We start from the raw sequence: 16888 nt of genomic DNA on the forward strand, positions 1-16888 counted from the left end.
CGCGGTTCCCAGGGACACCCCCACTCACGTACCTGGCGAGGCCGCGAGCCTACGAGGGACCGGCCCACGGCACACGGCACACACCGGGGTTTGAACTACAGGGAAGACCACCTGCCCCCTGAGGTAGGTCCTCAGGAAGAGCACGGACCACGGGGAGCACACCGCAGGGGCGTCCGCGGCGGCCCCCGCTGCCCAGAGCTCCAGGCGAGGCTGGAAACCGACAGGACCTGGCTGCGGCCGGCACCAGACCCACGCGTCGAGCGCACCCGGAAAAGCAAAGGCATGACGGCTCGAAGCCAAGACGTCGGGGTCGAAGTCGAAAGTATTTGGGTGTGAATTCCACCCCTCCTGCCTCATGCATTTTGTGTGATTTTGGCCAAGTCACTGAGCAGCTCTAAAACTACCTCGGTGCAGTAATAATGACCACACGTGCAAGGAAGTCCACGTGTGTCCATGTGTGTGTGTGCATATGTATATACACAAACGTGCAGCTTTTTGCAGGGTGAATCAAAATCATGTCTGAAGACTGGCATGTTTGCCACGCCTCGACGAAATGCGCGAAGGTCAAGCAGACTGAGGTTTTAAAGATGCCTTAATTTATATAGTTCTTTAAACCTTCTAAGTGTTTTCAAATGGATGTTTTCAGCTGGCCCACAGAAGAACGCTTTTATTCCCGAGTGAGTCTGCACTTGACAGGACCTAAAGGAGCTCCCGATATAAGCAGATTCTTAATAAATGTTTAGTCACTTAATTTTAAAAAATACACTCGAGTGTCACAGGACAAACTAAACATGCCAGCTACCTGACCCACGTGAAACGCCTCGCGGGACTCACGTCCAGTGCCATTTCCTGTTTACATGCGGCGACTTCTGAGGGCCATGGTGTTGAGTGGGACAGGGCTACCCGGCATTTCTCAGGCGCGCTTGAGAAGTTCTGCCGAGGGCTTGCGACCTACGTGTGCACATGTTCAGGTGGCGGCACAAACCGCCCTGCGTCAGGACTGGTGTGGACGCCCCGGACGGCTCAGCTCCCCAGCCCGGGCCCGCCTCACGCGGTGCCCTAAAAGCCGTAGTGTGTACAGATGGACGTTCGGCCGGGGCTGGATGGGGTGCTGCAGTGAGGTGGTGCGGTGCTCACTTTTGCCCAAAACGCTGTGAAACAGAGACACACCTGCCTTCTCTGTGCCCCCCACCCCTGCCCCTGTGGAAGGCGCTCAGACAGGCACCCTGAGGGAGGCAGCGCCGATGCCACACACAGCCCCGCGGCCGGCTTTGGGACCAGGAGCCTCCCCGTGGACGACCCGTCTGGCTCTCTCTCCTCTGTCCTCCGGGAAAGCCAAGGAACGCAACTTGGGTATTTTTCTACGAAACGGAGAGTGCTGGCCACCGTCCTCCAGGGCCCTGGTGTGGAAATGATTCTATAGGACATGTGTGAAATTTTTATGAAAATGTTAATTATTATTATTAATTATTCTAAAATCAAATGGCAGATATGTTATTCAACAAATCCCTAACAGCGTGAAGCGATTCCCCGAGAGTGCTACGTGCTGGAAGCCGAGCTGCACACGGCCGCAGCAGCGTCACGTCCGGCCTCACGGCCTGCGGCGACCCTAGGGGACACTCGTCCTCACCCTGGCGGGCGCTCGTCCTCCCCATCCTCACCCTGGCGGGCGCTCGTCCTCCCCATCCTCACCCTGGCGGGCGCTCGTCCTCCCCATCCTCACCCTGGCGGGCGCCCGTTTTAGTCTCCGACACAGTCACTGGACTGTAGCTATGGCTTGGTCGCGCATCATTTTTGAGATAAGTGCTACTTGAGACAGACCCCAAGGCACAGCCTCGCCTCGCAAGCACTCGGGGTGTGGGACAGAGGGCTGTCACTCGCTGCAACTCGACCCCTGGCAGAGTGTCCTCAGCGTCACGTGGAAGATGCACGTGTGCAGCCTCTGTGGACAAGGTCACCTCGCGTGACTTCCACCGCACGTGACAGACGCCACACCAGCCGTCAGGAAGAGTCACGAAAGGGAGCAACACGAAGTCGACCTTTACTAGGGAATCCGAAGTAATCTGACCATTCGTTGTAACAAAACTGGGTTTTTGCACAAACGATGGGTCTCCGTGTCCAGCCGCCTGTCTGGCAATGGGCCTGGCGTGGTCAATGGCCCACTGAGGAGACCAGAACCTCCGATCAGCCAGCCAGGCCCCACTCTCATATCTGAGACATGGCTGTGTGCAGATGTGCTAAGGACAGAAGCAGATGCAGAATGAAAAAGAGCTCCACTTTACACGAAAGAAAAGGAAAGAAACGGTAAGCATTAGGTGGTTTTAGGCGGAGAGTCATCAAGAAAATAAAAGGGAACTGTTTCCATCTCTGGTGAAATAAGAGAGTGGAAATCTCTCGGCTCTCCTTTACTACGTTTCAGGTGCTTTCAGAGAACGTGGTGATGGTGTGTGCGCCACCCCGGCTCACCTCAATTCCGACCTCGAACCCGCCGCCGAGGCCGGCTATTCCAATGGCTGAAGGCGCCGACCACTCTAGAGAAAGACAAACAAAAGAACGAATGTCACTCTAGCTTTACAAACCCTTGTCTCACAGGTAGCATTTAGCAGGCAAATGCTAAAATAAGAAAGAACTGTTTCTTTTAAAAGTAGTAAGAATCTGGCATTCCCACCTGTTTTTAAATGTTCTGTAATAAATAAGCATGTATAAGGCGTTATTCACTGTGGGTCTCTCAGGCTCACAATCCATTTTCTAATCTTTTTTGGTAAAACATGTCTGATACCAAACTACCGAATTCTCCCCAACGAAACATACATAGCATTAGACAATTCTATTAGTCAATGTTTCATAATATTTTATGAAGTAACTGAGCAGTAATTTTAGTCTTTACTTAGAGCTTTGTCATGAGAGAGCAAAGTTTACTGTGACCGCTCGGGAGGCGACCCTACACCAACCCCTCTGGCGCAACTTTCCAAGGGCTGAACCGTCTCGACAGCCTTTATGTCTGGTAGAAGCACGAGAAATACCCTGTAAATTCAAGATTATTAAAATTCTAATGGGATAAATTTCCTTAAGTTTGGAAACCAAGAACAATTATTCCATTTGCCATGGTATTATACACTTCAAGACTATTATGTGCTTATTTTTTCTGATATAAAAAGTGAGGTTAAGAAGTCGAGACTTAGTTTGGTGGAGGGGGCGGGTGCAGGGAAGGTCACTTCTCGACGCGCCGTCCGCCTCCCGCGCCCAGCGGTCACTGCCCCGCGCGCCCCAGGACCTGCGATGCAGCCGGGCGGGTCCAGGACTGGCCTCCGCAGGCTCGGCAGGGCTGTGACGACAGACACGCGTGTCTCACAGCCGGACGTGAGCTCCCGCGTCCTGTCAGGGGCTGCCCCGACCCCGTCACCGGGACGCGGGCGCAGCGCTCGGATGGCCCCCGGCGGGGCGGCGGCGTGCGAGAGGCGGGCGCCGACCCGGAGCGGTCCCTGCGGCTGCGAGAGCCGCCGCGAGGTCGCCGGCGCCACCCCCACCCCTCTCACCCCCCACGCCCCGGCGCGGGCGGGCACCCCGGCGAGGGCCCAGGCGGCCTCCTGCAGCGCGCCCCGAGCACGGCCCCCCGGGCGCGGTACGAGCCCCGCGGTTTGCGGTTTGCGCGGAGCTCGTGCCCGGGCCAGATGCACCGCGGGGTGCTCTGCGGGCGGCGGAGGCCAGGGCCCCGCGCCCCCAAACACCGCTGTGTCCTCGGGCAGTTAATGGCCCATGCTCTCTCTCAGAATAAAATCACATTATCGACAGAAAAAATAATTATTTACAGAACGATGTGTTCACTACATGACTGAACATCATGTTAAATTGGTATAAAAAGTTTTTAGTTGGTTATAACACTCTGGTGTACATTTTAAATGTTACCATAAATGTTGGTTCTTAGGATTCACAGCAGATATATTTTGTTTCTAAAAAGCCAAGGATTAGATTTTGCCTAAGAAAGCAAAACCAAATTGTACGGATCTTGATATGATTCTACCTCGGGGATATTCTTTAAAACGCTTCAGATTTTTCCATCTGTCACGGGGAACAGCAGGAAAGCTTACGGATGACACTTATCTTCTCACTAACTTTCGTAAAACAAAGGAAAACCTTTGCATCGCGAAGCCGAGGACTCGGGGTTCCCCCCTAAGGACAGAAACGCAAATACCGCCGAGCTCGACGCCCGCTCCGTGAAGGGTCCGCCCGGCTGGTCTGGGGCGCAGGGGCCCCCCGAGTCCCCCCCCCACGTCACTCACCCCGCGGCGCGGCCTCACTTACTTCCGTCCGGGAGACGCGCCAGCACGACGCCGCTGCCGCCGCGGGCGGTCACGAGAAACCCGGCCTTCACCACGGACAGCACGGCCAGGCCCTTGGCGGTGGCGACCACGTGGGCTGCGGGGGGCAAAGACGGCGGTGGGCGCGGGCGGGGCGCTGGGGGGGCGGGGGGGGGGGAGGGGGTTCAGGGTGGGGAACGGGGAGGCGGGCTGGGCCTCTGACCCTGCCTCTCCCTGCATCATAAGTGCTCGAAGATCCTGCAACCGCCATGATCAACAAGAGGTTTGGATGAGCTTTTACTGATATCCAGTAGCAGTGCAAATAACTTGGCGATGTCCGTTAATCTAGACTATAATTCACAATTTAAAGTTACTTTTCTCTAGGAAACCGATGGGTACGCTGTGGACACGGTAAGGGGAGGGGCTCGCCGCGTGTGGCAGGACCTCGACCTTCAGCCGTGCAGCTAGCCTTTTATTAACGTGAGAATCTGGATTCAAAGACAGAAAACTAACTGATGTTGCCAATGTAAGATGTGTTTTAACTTTATAAATTGATGGGTCAGAGGATTTGAGCAACACAACCATAGTGCACTGGAAACACGATTCAATTCGCACGATGTAGGTTCGTGCACGTTTCAGAGAAGTTTGCTACGTAAAATGAGGTTGACTGGTACGCAGGCCCGCTGAGCATGGCGGCTCAGTGTCCGTGATTTATTTCCACAATGGTGCATCTTTCACGTAACGAGGGAAACCTGAATGGTGGAAGTCATTTTGGGGGCCCCGATTTCATTGTTAAGGCAGTTTGATTTATCATCGCTTTACTTAAATATTCTGTCAAGGAAGTCAAACCAGATACTGTACCCAAGTATGTGAAAAAGGCTTTGTAGGTGTCCCTAGAAAAACATGAAATTTCTAATACAATTATACACATTTCAAAATTTAAATCAATAACAGATGCTCAGATAATTCATGCACCAGCATGAAGCAGCTACCCTGGGCGTCTGCAGAGTCCGTTCATAACTGAGCACAACTTCTCAGAAAATGAAGGTGGCCTCTCAGACAGTGGCCTGCGAAGTGGACCTTGCCTCTATATTGTTAAAGGTCAAACACGTACTGCGCCACGACCGAGAGCTCTGTGCTACACACAGGCTTACCTGCACAACCACAGGCTGGCAGGCTCTACCTCGCCACCTCCCCTTCCGATCTCAATGTGTTCATCGCTTCTACTCAGGAACACAGGTGTGGCAAAGGCACGTGTTTTAAAATGAACTCATTTCACGCTTCAGAACATTGCCACCAAATATTCAGTTTTTCTGGATGAATTTTCTTCAGCTCCTAAGGGGATGTGTCTCACACTTGCACATGCCTAGAACTCACTTTCGGAGAAGCAGGGTTGGTTCTCCGGGCCTGGGTGGGCCTGGGCAGCAGCAATCTAGGAAACACTGTTTTCTCAAGACAGGTGGGCCAAAGCGAGAGTCAATACTGCTGGTAACAACAGATTATGGTAACAACAGATTAAAAATGTCCCGACATGTGAGGCTTGGTTAAGGTACTTCAGAGAATCCGGCGTCAGTAATTAAACTGGTTTCCCTGGCGCAGGACCAGTCAGGCACTGTGGTGGATGGGGGCTGGCTGGAGGCAAGTGTTTCTACGCCACACCCTTTAGAACTAGCAGGTAGTAGCTGGCAAAGGCTCACCTCACACCAGGTTCCAGGCCATTGGCCTGACTGCAGGGCACCACCTGAGCAAGGTGGCCACAGGGCTGGGGGGCAGGGGCTGACCCAGCAGGTGGGGGGTATAGGGGCTGTATTTTAATGGCCCAGGAATCACTAAACTCTGATATGCAGCTGTGTTGGGAATTACTGATTAACGTTCTCCTGAACCACTATGAAATGTAAATATCTAGAAAGAGAAAATACAAAAATTAAAATTTATTTCTGAGATTAGCCAGTGAGTTTGCAAGACGAGTCTGCAGTCCTCAGAAGCGGAGGACAAGGACAGGTGAGTCCGAGAAAAGTGTAAGTGGAGGCCACATGGTGTTTGGGGCGAGGCTTCCTGGAGGGGGCGCCTGGGCCGGGTGCTGCCCGGGACACGGGCGGTCTGAGGGCCTGCTGCCTGCAGCCAAGGAATGCGGGATGTAGCTCAGAACATGAAGCAAATGCAGAGGTGAGCAGTACGGGCTTTATTTGCCTTACCTGGAATGATCTTATCAGGTCCATTTCTGGAAGTTATCTCTGTGAATTCTCTGAGAATTTTAGCAGCCTTTTTTGCTTCTGATTTCAAATTGGAAGGTATAGGGTTATTCACTGAAATTAAAAAGAAGAGTTTAATGAAAAATCTACTAAATAGAAGTTAGAAATTTACCGTAATGCTGTGCCCCGACCCGGAACCCCACGAGCTGCGAAGGAAACAGCCGATGCCATCACACAGGGGGTTTCTTAGCGAGCGAGCTCGGACCCAGCTCCACACACAGCCAGAGCAGTGTGCAGGAGCAGGGCCCCTTCCTTAATCTTGCAGACACATTTAAAGGGAAAAAACTACAAGCCGGGGTGACAGGTCTTGGCGTTGCAGGATTGGTAAGTCAAATTTGACCTTTACAGACATTGGTGGGCAGGTAGCCGCAGGGGGAGGTCTACCTAGCGAACGATAGGAGGGGAATTCCAGGGCCATTCTTACAGGTCGACTGGGGGGTGGCTACCGTCCCTATAGCGTCCCCATAGTGATGGTCACACACGCGTTCACACAGTAATTTCCAGGAATGGCTAAAATGGAGGCCCGTCACAAAATGGAGTTACTTTGGTTCTTCAGTAATTTCATTTTTTCACACACAAGTGAGCATTAACAAATCATACCCTACCAGACAAAGGAAATAAACCAGAAATCTTCAATTACTGTTTCATCTTTATTTTTCTAATAAATTAAATTCACTCTGAGATTGGGAAACCCTAAATTCTCAAAAATCCTAGAAATTATAAAATCATGGGATTCTAAAGGATCTCAAACAAAATCTGGTCTATTCTCCCAATTATGTACCTTCTCCCTGTAGTTCTTAATTCATCTCAATACTAATAAAAATATTAAAAATTTAAGAATTAACAAAAGATGTATTTTAAAATGGTCTGTAATAGATGATATTTAATATTTTTGGCTATTTTTGTCAAAAACGTGTGAACTGCCTGCACAGATTCTCATCAGTGAAATTCCAGGAGGCTCAGAATTGAGTGCCGACTGACCACAAGCGGCGAAGGCCAGCGTGCGTGGCGCACTGTGCACCCAACGCCACGGGGCTCCATGGGCTCGTAGGGGCGAGTACTTGTCAGAACATCTCACGCAATCCTCCCAGCTCTGAAGCACAAGGCTGGGCCGTCCCCACGTCACAGGCAAAGAGACCCCAAGAGCCCGGGGGGTAAATCCGCTGTTGTGACCATCGGCGGGCATTTCACGTCACGGGCTGTCTTGGGAGGCTCAGAAAGTTCCATTAGGCTGTTCCTCCCATCCCTGCCCTTATTCATGTTGACCTTTAAATCCTCAAGCATATTGCAAAAGATGCTTTCACACCCTGGTCTGGCGGTGGCTCCTCTGTTCTGGCTGGGCCCCTAGCAATGGGTCACCATTTCTGGCAGGAGCTGGGGCTGCTGACGTGAGTGTGGCCACAGCGTATGAGCTGGCGGTGAGCGGCTTGCCGGCAGCTCTGGCTTCTCAGGGCTTGTTTGACCCGGAGGGCAGGTACCATGTGACTCTTCCGGCTCTGTGCTGAGTTCTCTCGGGGGTTAATGAGCTCTGTCCACTCTGACTGGCTGACTGGTTGCCACTGCATCTCCCAGCACCTCCCATCCCCCTGGGCCCAGAGCTGTTAGCCTCACAGCCCCTGGTGGCCAGTTCTCTGCCTTCAAAGTTGTACCCCCGCCCACCCCCCCGGTAAGTGCGCAGGATTCAGCCAAGGACCCAAGTGGTCCGTCCGCAGGTTTCTTGAGCTTTCTCTCAACTCCTCTCCTCGGCACTCTGCAATCCCAGCTGCCTGGGTCTTCCTCCTGGTGCCGCCCTTGGGAAGAGCCCGCAGGCAGGAGAGTGGCCGCCATGGAGCTGCCCCCCACCCCCGGGACCCACACCCCTGAGCGCAGCACGTGCAAACAGATGCTCCAAGTTCACCATTTAGGGCGAACGGCAGATCCGGGACACGTTTCGTTGTTATTCTCAGCGGGCTTTGTTCTTTTATGATACACTGAGTATCTTCCCATTTCTGTCAAATCTTTTTCATATTTCTTGTCCAATTATGGGTGCATTTCTCTTCTTGATTTATATATTAAGGGAACGGACCTTTAATCAATCACGTACTTTAAAACCGAACCACCCCGTGTCGAGGACGGCACCGAAACACTCCCAGAGTCGCGACTTTTATCCGCAGTGGCAAGTGTGCGGCCTACGATGCCCGGTCCAAGTTATGCCGATTTAGCAGCAGTCTTTAAATTTTCCTACTGTTAATGCTTTGATTACAGTTTGGATTTAGAGAGTCTTGGAAAAAATACAAACTAGATAAATACCAAGTGAACATATTTACATAGACATCTGGGCCTCTGAAGCACACTTCAAGGAGACAGCTTTCAGTCATGGCATGAGGTGACGTCCTAGCGACATACGACTGCTTTTTGGTATTCTGCAGTGATCAAAAAAAACATGTGGTAAGGGGTGTTTTTCAATTTTCCAAATCTCCAACAGTCCCGACACAAGTGGCAGTCTGGGAGCCACGACTGGCAAGTGTGGCCAGGCGGAAGCTGGCTCCGACCCATCCTGACCGCCAGGGGCGGCGGCGCCCAGGCCAACTGGGCCCGACTGGAAAAGCGAGCCGCTGCCTGTAATCTGCACTGTGACTAGATGTCTGTTTTCTTCGTTCTGTTCGTGTCCGTGATGAGGCGACAGGACCCTCGTTTTCACAGAGTGAGTGAGGCGCATGCAGAGAGTTTGCTTTTTCAGTTGTGTGGCGGGGGCAGCTCCTTGGCCACCTGTCCGTGGGCTGTCCACATCGCAGTGCGGCCCTGTGCCCGCAGGCCACCGCACGGGGACGATGACTGTGTCTCTTCTGTGCCAGGACAGCGAAACAGTTTTCTGTTCTCATTCCCGACGCTGGCTGGCTGGCGGGACCTCTGAGGGCACAGCGGGAGGCCTGGAGGCCGCCGCCCGCACGCCCACCCTGGACCAGCAGTGAGGGGGACGTGACTCTTACTGCTGATTAGCCGAGATCTGGGGCTTGTTACTGCGGGTCATGTTTACACTGTTGACATAACTATGACACTGGCAAGTTGCTTCTGGTCTCCCCTCGGCATTTGCTGAAGAAGAAAGGTGAAGTATTTGTAATTTCCATTTTCTTAGAACTAGATTTGACTTGTTTCATATACATTCTAATCACTTAATTAGTTTGGGGAAGCCAAAAAATCGGTACTTATCGAACACGACCATGCTGCATGCTCACATTTTATCTGTGAAGACACAGTATTCATTACACGGTATTTGGAGTCTTTCTGAATAGCAAAGCGGTGGTTTCGCTGCTTCCATGTTAACGGGGACAAACAGATACAGGTTGGCTCCACCAAGTGCTCTGACCGGCCCGGTGACAGCGCCCTGCCCTGCTGTCCTCCGCCCTGGCCACACCCTCCTGTCGCCCTCAGAGGGTGTGGCTGCCAGGGCCCCCTGGCTCAGCAGGCGAGTTTGTTAGGGCCTGGTCCCCTCGCGTCGGGGTGGGGCCGCGTTCCCACCCGCAAGGTGCTCAGAGGACTAGGGCCAGCAGAGGCCACCCTGGGGTGCAGGTGGCTGGCAGCGTGCGGTGGGGATAGGAGACCTCAGGCTGTGCGGAGGCCCCGGCTCACAGGCGTAGGGGCCTTTCCTGGTGCCCCCCGACTCTCTCCACCCAAGCCACAGAGCCTGCCGCCCCTGCCAGCCCCTCCTGGCCCGTTTCAGCACTGCGGCTGGCCTGCCGCCGCGGTGTACCTGCGCAGGGAAGGGCGCCCTGGGAGCCGGGAGGCAGTGAAGGACAGTGCCAAACGGTGGCCAGGCACAGCCACCACCTGTCCTTTGGCCAGCAGAGTAAGCACAGTTTTTACATGTTTAATAGCTGAATCAGAAGAAGAATATTTTCAACGACAAAATCGGTGCCCTCACATCCGGACCTACCGACAGCAGCTAAACATTTGTAACCCGCTCTGATGACAAGGGTCGTGAACTCTGAACCACGAGCAGCAAATGTTCCCCGCAGAGTGGCCTTCTTCCCACTGGTAGGCTTGTATTACAGGAAAAAGTTATCAGTTATGGTGTTTCGATCTTCATCAATAAAAAACCTGAGGAAGTTTGTTCTCTTGCTACGTAAGTGTCTGGAAGTCCTTAGCTTTGCCTCTTGGCCCACAGGCCTGATGCGTCCTGTCAGCCCTTTAAGGAAAAACTGCCAACCTCTGCCTCTTGAGCTACGACTCAACTCCAAATGTAAATGCTGCTTGCACGTGAAACCCTTCACAGAGCCGAGTCTCAGCCGGCCGCGCTCCACTGCTGGGCCCGAGCGCGACGGCACCCGGAAGACCCCAACGGCCCAGGGGCTCAGGACCAGCCTTCCTGGGGCAGCCGAGCCTGCCCTGCACTTTGGCCACCAAAAACCACCAGTGACCTGAGGAGCAGCAACCCAGGAGACCAGTGTCTGGTCTAGGAGGTCAGGGAGGGCTCAGTAGCCGCATTGTTTTTAAGATGCTGCTGAAGTTGCTGACCTGAGCTGCCTCCAGAAAAGAGTGAAGAGGCAGAGGCCAGCACTACCCCCAACCTCCGCTCAGGGCCCTCCGTGCTCCCCAGAGCTCCTCACTTTTCTACTCACACTCGGACCTCAGGGCCTGTGATTTTAAGCACCGTTTACACCTGATAACTCTCTAAGTTTAGTCTGTTCTTTAACCTTCCCCCCAATTCCAGACTCAAAGTATCGAGTCCCACTCGACCCACTGTACGCATCTCCAGCAATGCCCGCCTCCTCCCCGGCCGGCTGCCCGGGCTTCCTATCCAGGTGGGTCTCACTGGGGAGCTCAGGCTCAAACCCGGCCAGCTGTGACCTCCCTGTCTCTGTCATGCCCACACCCACCCTACCAGAAAACAAACCTTCCGCATCCGCTCCCTCTGAGGACACCTCACTGCTGCCCTGGCACCAGCCGGACCCAGAGAGCATTGGTGCTTGCGGCATCTAGCCCAGGGCCACCTCATCGGCTCCTCTGTCCCCCTCTCGAACACCTGTGGTTACTTCCCCAAAGGCAAGACCCATCTGAGTGCCAGCTCAGCCCTCGAAGCCCACACGTCGGTCTGCGCCGCGCCCCAGGCGGCTGCCCTGCCGTCCCCGTCCGTCACGCTGCGGCACCCGGTGCGCCGGCCGCCTGCCCACGCGGCTGCCCTGCCGTCCCTGTCCGTCACGCCGCGGCCGCCTGCCCCTGCCACGCACCATTCACCGTCCGTGCGCCACTGCGACGGACATCGCTCGTCTCCTTTACCATCTACCCATCTGTCTCTGCATCATATCCGCCTTGGTATCGTGCCCATCCATCACCTGCCTCCGCCTCTGACCTCTCTGCTTCAGCCCCTAGAATGCAGGGGCCATGGGGGTAGAGTCAGCATGTCGACGGTTTTAGCAACTGTAATATCTCCAACATGTGCCATAGTGACGCATAGTAACTGCCCAGTCGATGTCTATCGAATGAACAGAGTCTTCATGTGGTGTTGGGGAATTAAACGTCCAGTCCTGTGAGGACTGGAAAAGGTTCGTTCATGTGGAAATCCTGCGTACTCATGAGAGCACACACTGGGCAACACGGAGTCCCTGCCTGCCGACTCTGCAGCGCCCCCGGGCCTGGAGAGCGAGGAGCATCGCAGGGAAGCTACAGCTGCTTGCTACTCTTCCACCCGGAAAAGGTCCTTCCCAGGCCCTTCCAGGGCAGGGAGCACGAAGCAGCGCGGGGAGAAGGGTCAACCACCAGGTGAGCGCGGCTCAGCCCACGGCGCACCGCAGGGCTGCTCCCTGCAGAGCTGGGCTGTTGGAACCGGAACCGTGCGCATGAAGCCAGGCCCCGTGGGGCAGCCCCCTGGGCACGAGGGGCGACGGCAGGGGCAGGCCGGACGCAGGTGAGCGTGGGCAGCACCGGCGCAGACTCCTGCCGCCTCTCGGCCTCACCCTGACACGTGACCGCCCCCGGGGGGACACAGAGACCCAAACTGGACCCAAAATAAACATTCACGCTCTGGCGTCGAGCGTGATTCTTGTGATTCGGGACGCAGAGCCATCCGTGTCCTTTCTGTGAACCCCAGGGGAGTGTGCATCTTGACCGCAGACTCGGCGTAGGCCTGTCCGGCTCACCTCGGCTGCCCCTCGCCCAAGGCAGGGGAGCCTGCAGCTGCTCCTGCGGCCCTGGCAGAACTCCGCTGCCGCAGCGGCTCCATGGCCAGCATCTGACTGAGGCCTAGTGTGGGAGTGGCCAGAGCTACCTTTTCCCCAGGCACTTGCTGCAAAATTCTGTCATCTCGAGTGGGAAGCCTGAGGACAAAGCCATGCCCAGGAGCTCTTGAGGGGGGCTGCTAGCCTGGCACTGGAGCCCAGGGCTGGCCACAGCTGAAGCCCCGAGTGGCTCTGAACTGCTCAGTCATCGGGACCGGAAAACGCTTTTTGGCTTGTGGCACCTGGATGAGATTTTCTGACATGTGCAAGCAAAGCACAGTGAAGGGTACATAAATCGTACCCTCCCCCCAAAGACTTTCTCCTGTGAACTCCCTCACCCAAGCAGAATTAAACCAGCCAAGTAAGCAAATTTCACGCTGAGAGCGGCCACTGCAAACATCCGGCCCTCGGATGGCCACGCCTCTTCTGTAAACACTGGGGGATTCGAGTGGACCAGGAGGCCTGCAGACCACAGGCCCCGGTGACCACAAGGCTCCGTCCTGGAGACAGAGTTCAAACACTGTCCCATGTCGCTGTGACCAGGTATTGACGAGGCTGCTTGTGTGCGGCGGAAGTATAGAAAAGACTAATTTGTTTTAATAATATAGACTCTTTCTGATAGCGTCCTATTGCCTGGTCAGAGTCACAGTGAAATTCCCTGGAAGAGCCAACAAACAATTACAACTTAGATATAAGCCATACTTCCTGTCACAATTCCTGTCCCCACCATCAAACCAGGGCACTATGATCCCTGAGACACAGGGGGCCTGGTCTGATCAGAATGCTGACATCGTTACGCTGCTGAAGTTACCAAGATACCGGTCATTACCAATGAAGCCTCGTAAATTCTAAATCATGGCAGACATCTGAACATCCTTAAAAGTCTGTAGGCTCTTGAATTCCAAGGCAAAGAGAATTTGCTATAAACATGTGAGTTTCCTCCTAAGAGAAGAATGGCTGCCAAACCACAAGCTAAGAAACTTAACTCTACAGTTTTTTAAAAAAGTAATTAAAATATTTGAAATATTTCATACTAAGAAAAGTTTTTTTGATTAAGAAGAGTTTATAAAATATTAGGGAGAAAATTTTTACTTTGGAAATCTCAAAAGTTTGAAATGAGCCTAAAATATAGAAATAATTTACATATTGATCACAGGGCCATAAACTTAGGCCTGGGCCACTGTGGGCAAACAAGGACGTTAGAACCCTACTTGAACTGAATTCACACAGTGGTGGGGTGGGGGAGGGGGGTGCGGGGCGGGGAGGAGGTGAGTGTGAGGAGCGAGAAAACTGACTAGTTTCCAGTCTACCCTCTACCAAGTGTCTGGCACAACGGCCCCTCCCCCATTCCTCGCCAGAGTTCAGGGTTCACCAAACTCCCTTTCCATCCACAAGCATCTATTATGTCATTTTTCTCAATGGAGTGCTAATTTTGAGGGAAAAATTTAGAAGTTTAGAAATGGTTTTCCAAATTTCCATTAATCAGACATTAATCAAATTATTAAGTCTTATAATTTACATGAAATAGAGGTTAACTCACTGATCTGATAAAATCCCAACCAAAATCAAAGGAACTAGAATGCTGCTAAGGAAATAGTTAGAATGAATTGATTAAATCTTAGCCGAAATAAAAGAAATTTTAACTATCTATGCAATCCTTAAAAGGGTTTTAAAATGTTGCTTCTCGCTCAGAACCTTTATCATGAACACCACTGCCTGGTAACTGTGGCTGTTGCTTCTGAAACCAATTCTTACTTTTCAGCGTCCTCAGTCTGACTCCTGCCTTTGACTTAAAGAGACAAAGTCCTCAGTTCTAGACATCAAAAACCACCTTCCTGGTCAGATCATTAACTTTCCTAATCCAAACTCACCATTTGAATTCGAATGGCAGGGGCTGCTTCCGTAGCTCCTCTGACCCCAGGTGCAGGGCGTGGGGAGAAACAGAACTTTCAGCCTAGAAAACCTTTGATTTCTGCTTACTCTACCCTTTTCAAACCCGAAGTCCCTGGCTTGGAGCAGGACCACACGTGCTACCCTAGTCAGACCATCTGGTGTAGAAAACAGACTCTTCTCAAAAAAACAGAAAACGCAGTGCGCTTAGGTCTTAAAATGCAGGGATTGTGTCCCATCATGATGCGTTTGCGAATAAGGTGCACAAGGCTTTCTGTGGCCACCGTGGGCACAGACAGCATTATGGAACCCCTTCTACCTGCATCAGCTTTCTTTCCTTTTGAAACACCACACCCTTATTTCTGAATAGTGAGAAATCTCCTAAGAATAAATATTTCTTAAATGGAAAAAAAGCCTCTAATTGCCCTTGAAGAGCAAAGATTTCTTTCAAATCATTTCTCCAATCCTGCAAAAGATGAGGGGTAGTATTTACACATTTCACAGAAATTTTGTTTAAATAGAACATTAGTAGACCAAATAACTCATTCTTCTTAAACATGATAAACTGGGTGGAAGTTACAAACTACTTGGATTATTTAACCTCCAACAGAGTAGTCTGTAAACAAGTCCACAGTCAGTGGCTATGCGGAATTCCACATCCTAATAAATATGCTCCTGAGGAAAACCATGCAGCACATCTGGGCTCATCAGATTTTGACTCCCCGTGAGCAGGGGTCCCATGTCTGCATCATTCTTTTCAACCCAGACTTAGTAGCAGCAGTGGTGACACTAAAGTATTTGTTGAAATGCAGTGAAAAACGACAAATTTCCACCCAGCAGGGTAAATCTCACTTCCTTATTGTCATTTACAAATGCAGAGCAGTTTCATACTTCTTCATACAAGGAAAAATCACCATCTGCGCAGATACACAGGGGGCCTAGTGGCAGCCTTTGCCCACTCTTTTGCTCTCAGCGACCTCTTTACCCCAAAGTGGTTCCCCAAGGGTCAGGTGATAGCGCGGAGGGCCTGGCACTCCACTTAAGTGACATTACTGCATCTTTCTGCCTCCTGCCCCCAAGAGTCCAGCATGCGCCAAACCCGAACCATCATGACAGAGTTCTAGAATGTCATCTATTGAAACGAAAAGACACTAATTTGTGGATTTTCAAATAATAGATATTTACAAATAACATAAAATGATCTACAAGTGAAATGGTTGGCGCTAGACTTGAATCAAAAGAACAGTGGGAGAGTCCAAGGGAACTGGTTAATCTTAACTTTTGACAGTTCGAGGCTCGATCTCGGGGTCAGTAGATGCGTAACCAAAAAAATCCCGGAAACATCATCGTTTCTCCGCCCCTTTTGCCGAAGATTTACCCTCTCCAGAACTTTTTTTAAAGGGGAAGGAGGAAGTGGTCCCGATCTAGGGCAGGCTCAGCGGCGTCGCTGACACCTGTACTCACTTGCGACCCCGAGCCTGCTCCGCTCCGGCGCCCCTCCACCTGCGGCCACCTACCCAGGAAGAGGAAGGGCACACTCCGCTCGGCTCCGCCTCCCAGGGCAGGGACCGGCCCTAGCGCAGCGCACACCTGACACAGGTAACGCAGGGCAGAACCGGCTCAACCCCCGGGGTAGCAGCTAGGGAAGGTGTGTGCTCAACTTTGTCAGTCCCAAGGCGGCTTCTAAAGCATCCCACATCCTTGGAATCGAGACATCTCCGGCAGAGCGGACGGTTGCGAGCTGCGGTTCCGCCCCGGGGACTGGGGGCGGGACAGGGGTCTCGGTCCAGGAGGGGGCCCCGTCCCGAGCGGATCCCGCTCACCCCTGACGACGAGCCTCGTGTTCCGGCCGCGAGGCCCGAGGAGAAGGGGTGTTCACCTAAAACTAGGAGGGCGCAGTCCTGAGACGCCCCTCACACTCCAAGCGCCGCGGAGACTCGCTCAGGATCTCGCCCCTCGGGTGGGGCTCTGTGGCCCCCACAGCCCCTCTCGTGCACCGGGCCGGGGGTCGGGCGCGCTCCTACACACCCGTGTGACCACTCCGGAGAGCCTGGCCCTAACTCTGCCTCGCTGGGCGCCCACGCGGCCAGGTGCCTTGCGACCGCGCCCCTCGCCCCCTTCCGGAAGGCGCGTTCCGGGTGCCCGAGGCTCTCGGCCCCGCCCCTCCAGGAAGCCCCGCCCCCGCGACGCTCGGCCCCGCCCCCGGCGCGCCGCCGGCGCCCGACGCGCAGGGCCCCGCCGAGGCGCACGGCGC

At 53.3% G+C, this 16888-nt stretch overlaps 1 protein-coding gene across 4 annotated transcripts in view; it reads right to left on the reverse strand.

Annotated features, from left to right (window-relative positions):
* The window catches only part of SH3YL1 (SH3 and SYLF domain containing 1), a 29449-nt gene extending 12654 nt beyond the window's left edge, over positions 1 to 16795 (reverse strand). The window contains exons 1-5 of one of the 4 annotated variants that reach the window (XM_016155832.2): positions 16099 to 16795; positions 6494 to 6604; positions 4303 to 4416; positions 2467 to 2531; positions 1432 to 2237 (exon numbers count right to left, since the gene is read on the reverse strand). In XM_016155832.2, the coding sequence (XP_016011318.2) occupies positions 1689 to 2237; positions 2467 to 2531; positions 4303 to 4416; positions 6494 to 6604; position 16099 (840 nt within the window). In that variant the 5' untranslated portion in view covers positions 16100 to 16795 and the 3' untranslated portion in view covers positions 1432 to 1688. Of the gene's footprint in view, positions 1 to 1431; positions 2238 to 2466; positions 2532 to 4302; positions 4417 to 6493; positions 6605 to 16098 lie in introns of those variants that run through there. The other 3 variants (XM_016155827.2, XM_016155829.2, XM_016155830.2) reach the window with 3 other exon arrangements.
* Positions 16796 to 16888: the final 93 nt, after the last annotated feature.

This window comes from Rousettus aegyptiacus, unplaced genomic scaffold (assembly GCF_014176215.1).
Source record: "Rousettus aegyptiacus isolate mRouAeg1 unplaced genomic scaffold, mRouAeg1.p scaffold_m13_p_7, whole genome shotgun sequence".
NCBI classification, from domain to species: Eukaryota; Metazoa; Chordata; class Mammalia; order Chiroptera; family Pteropodidae; genus Rousettus; species Rousettus aegyptiacus.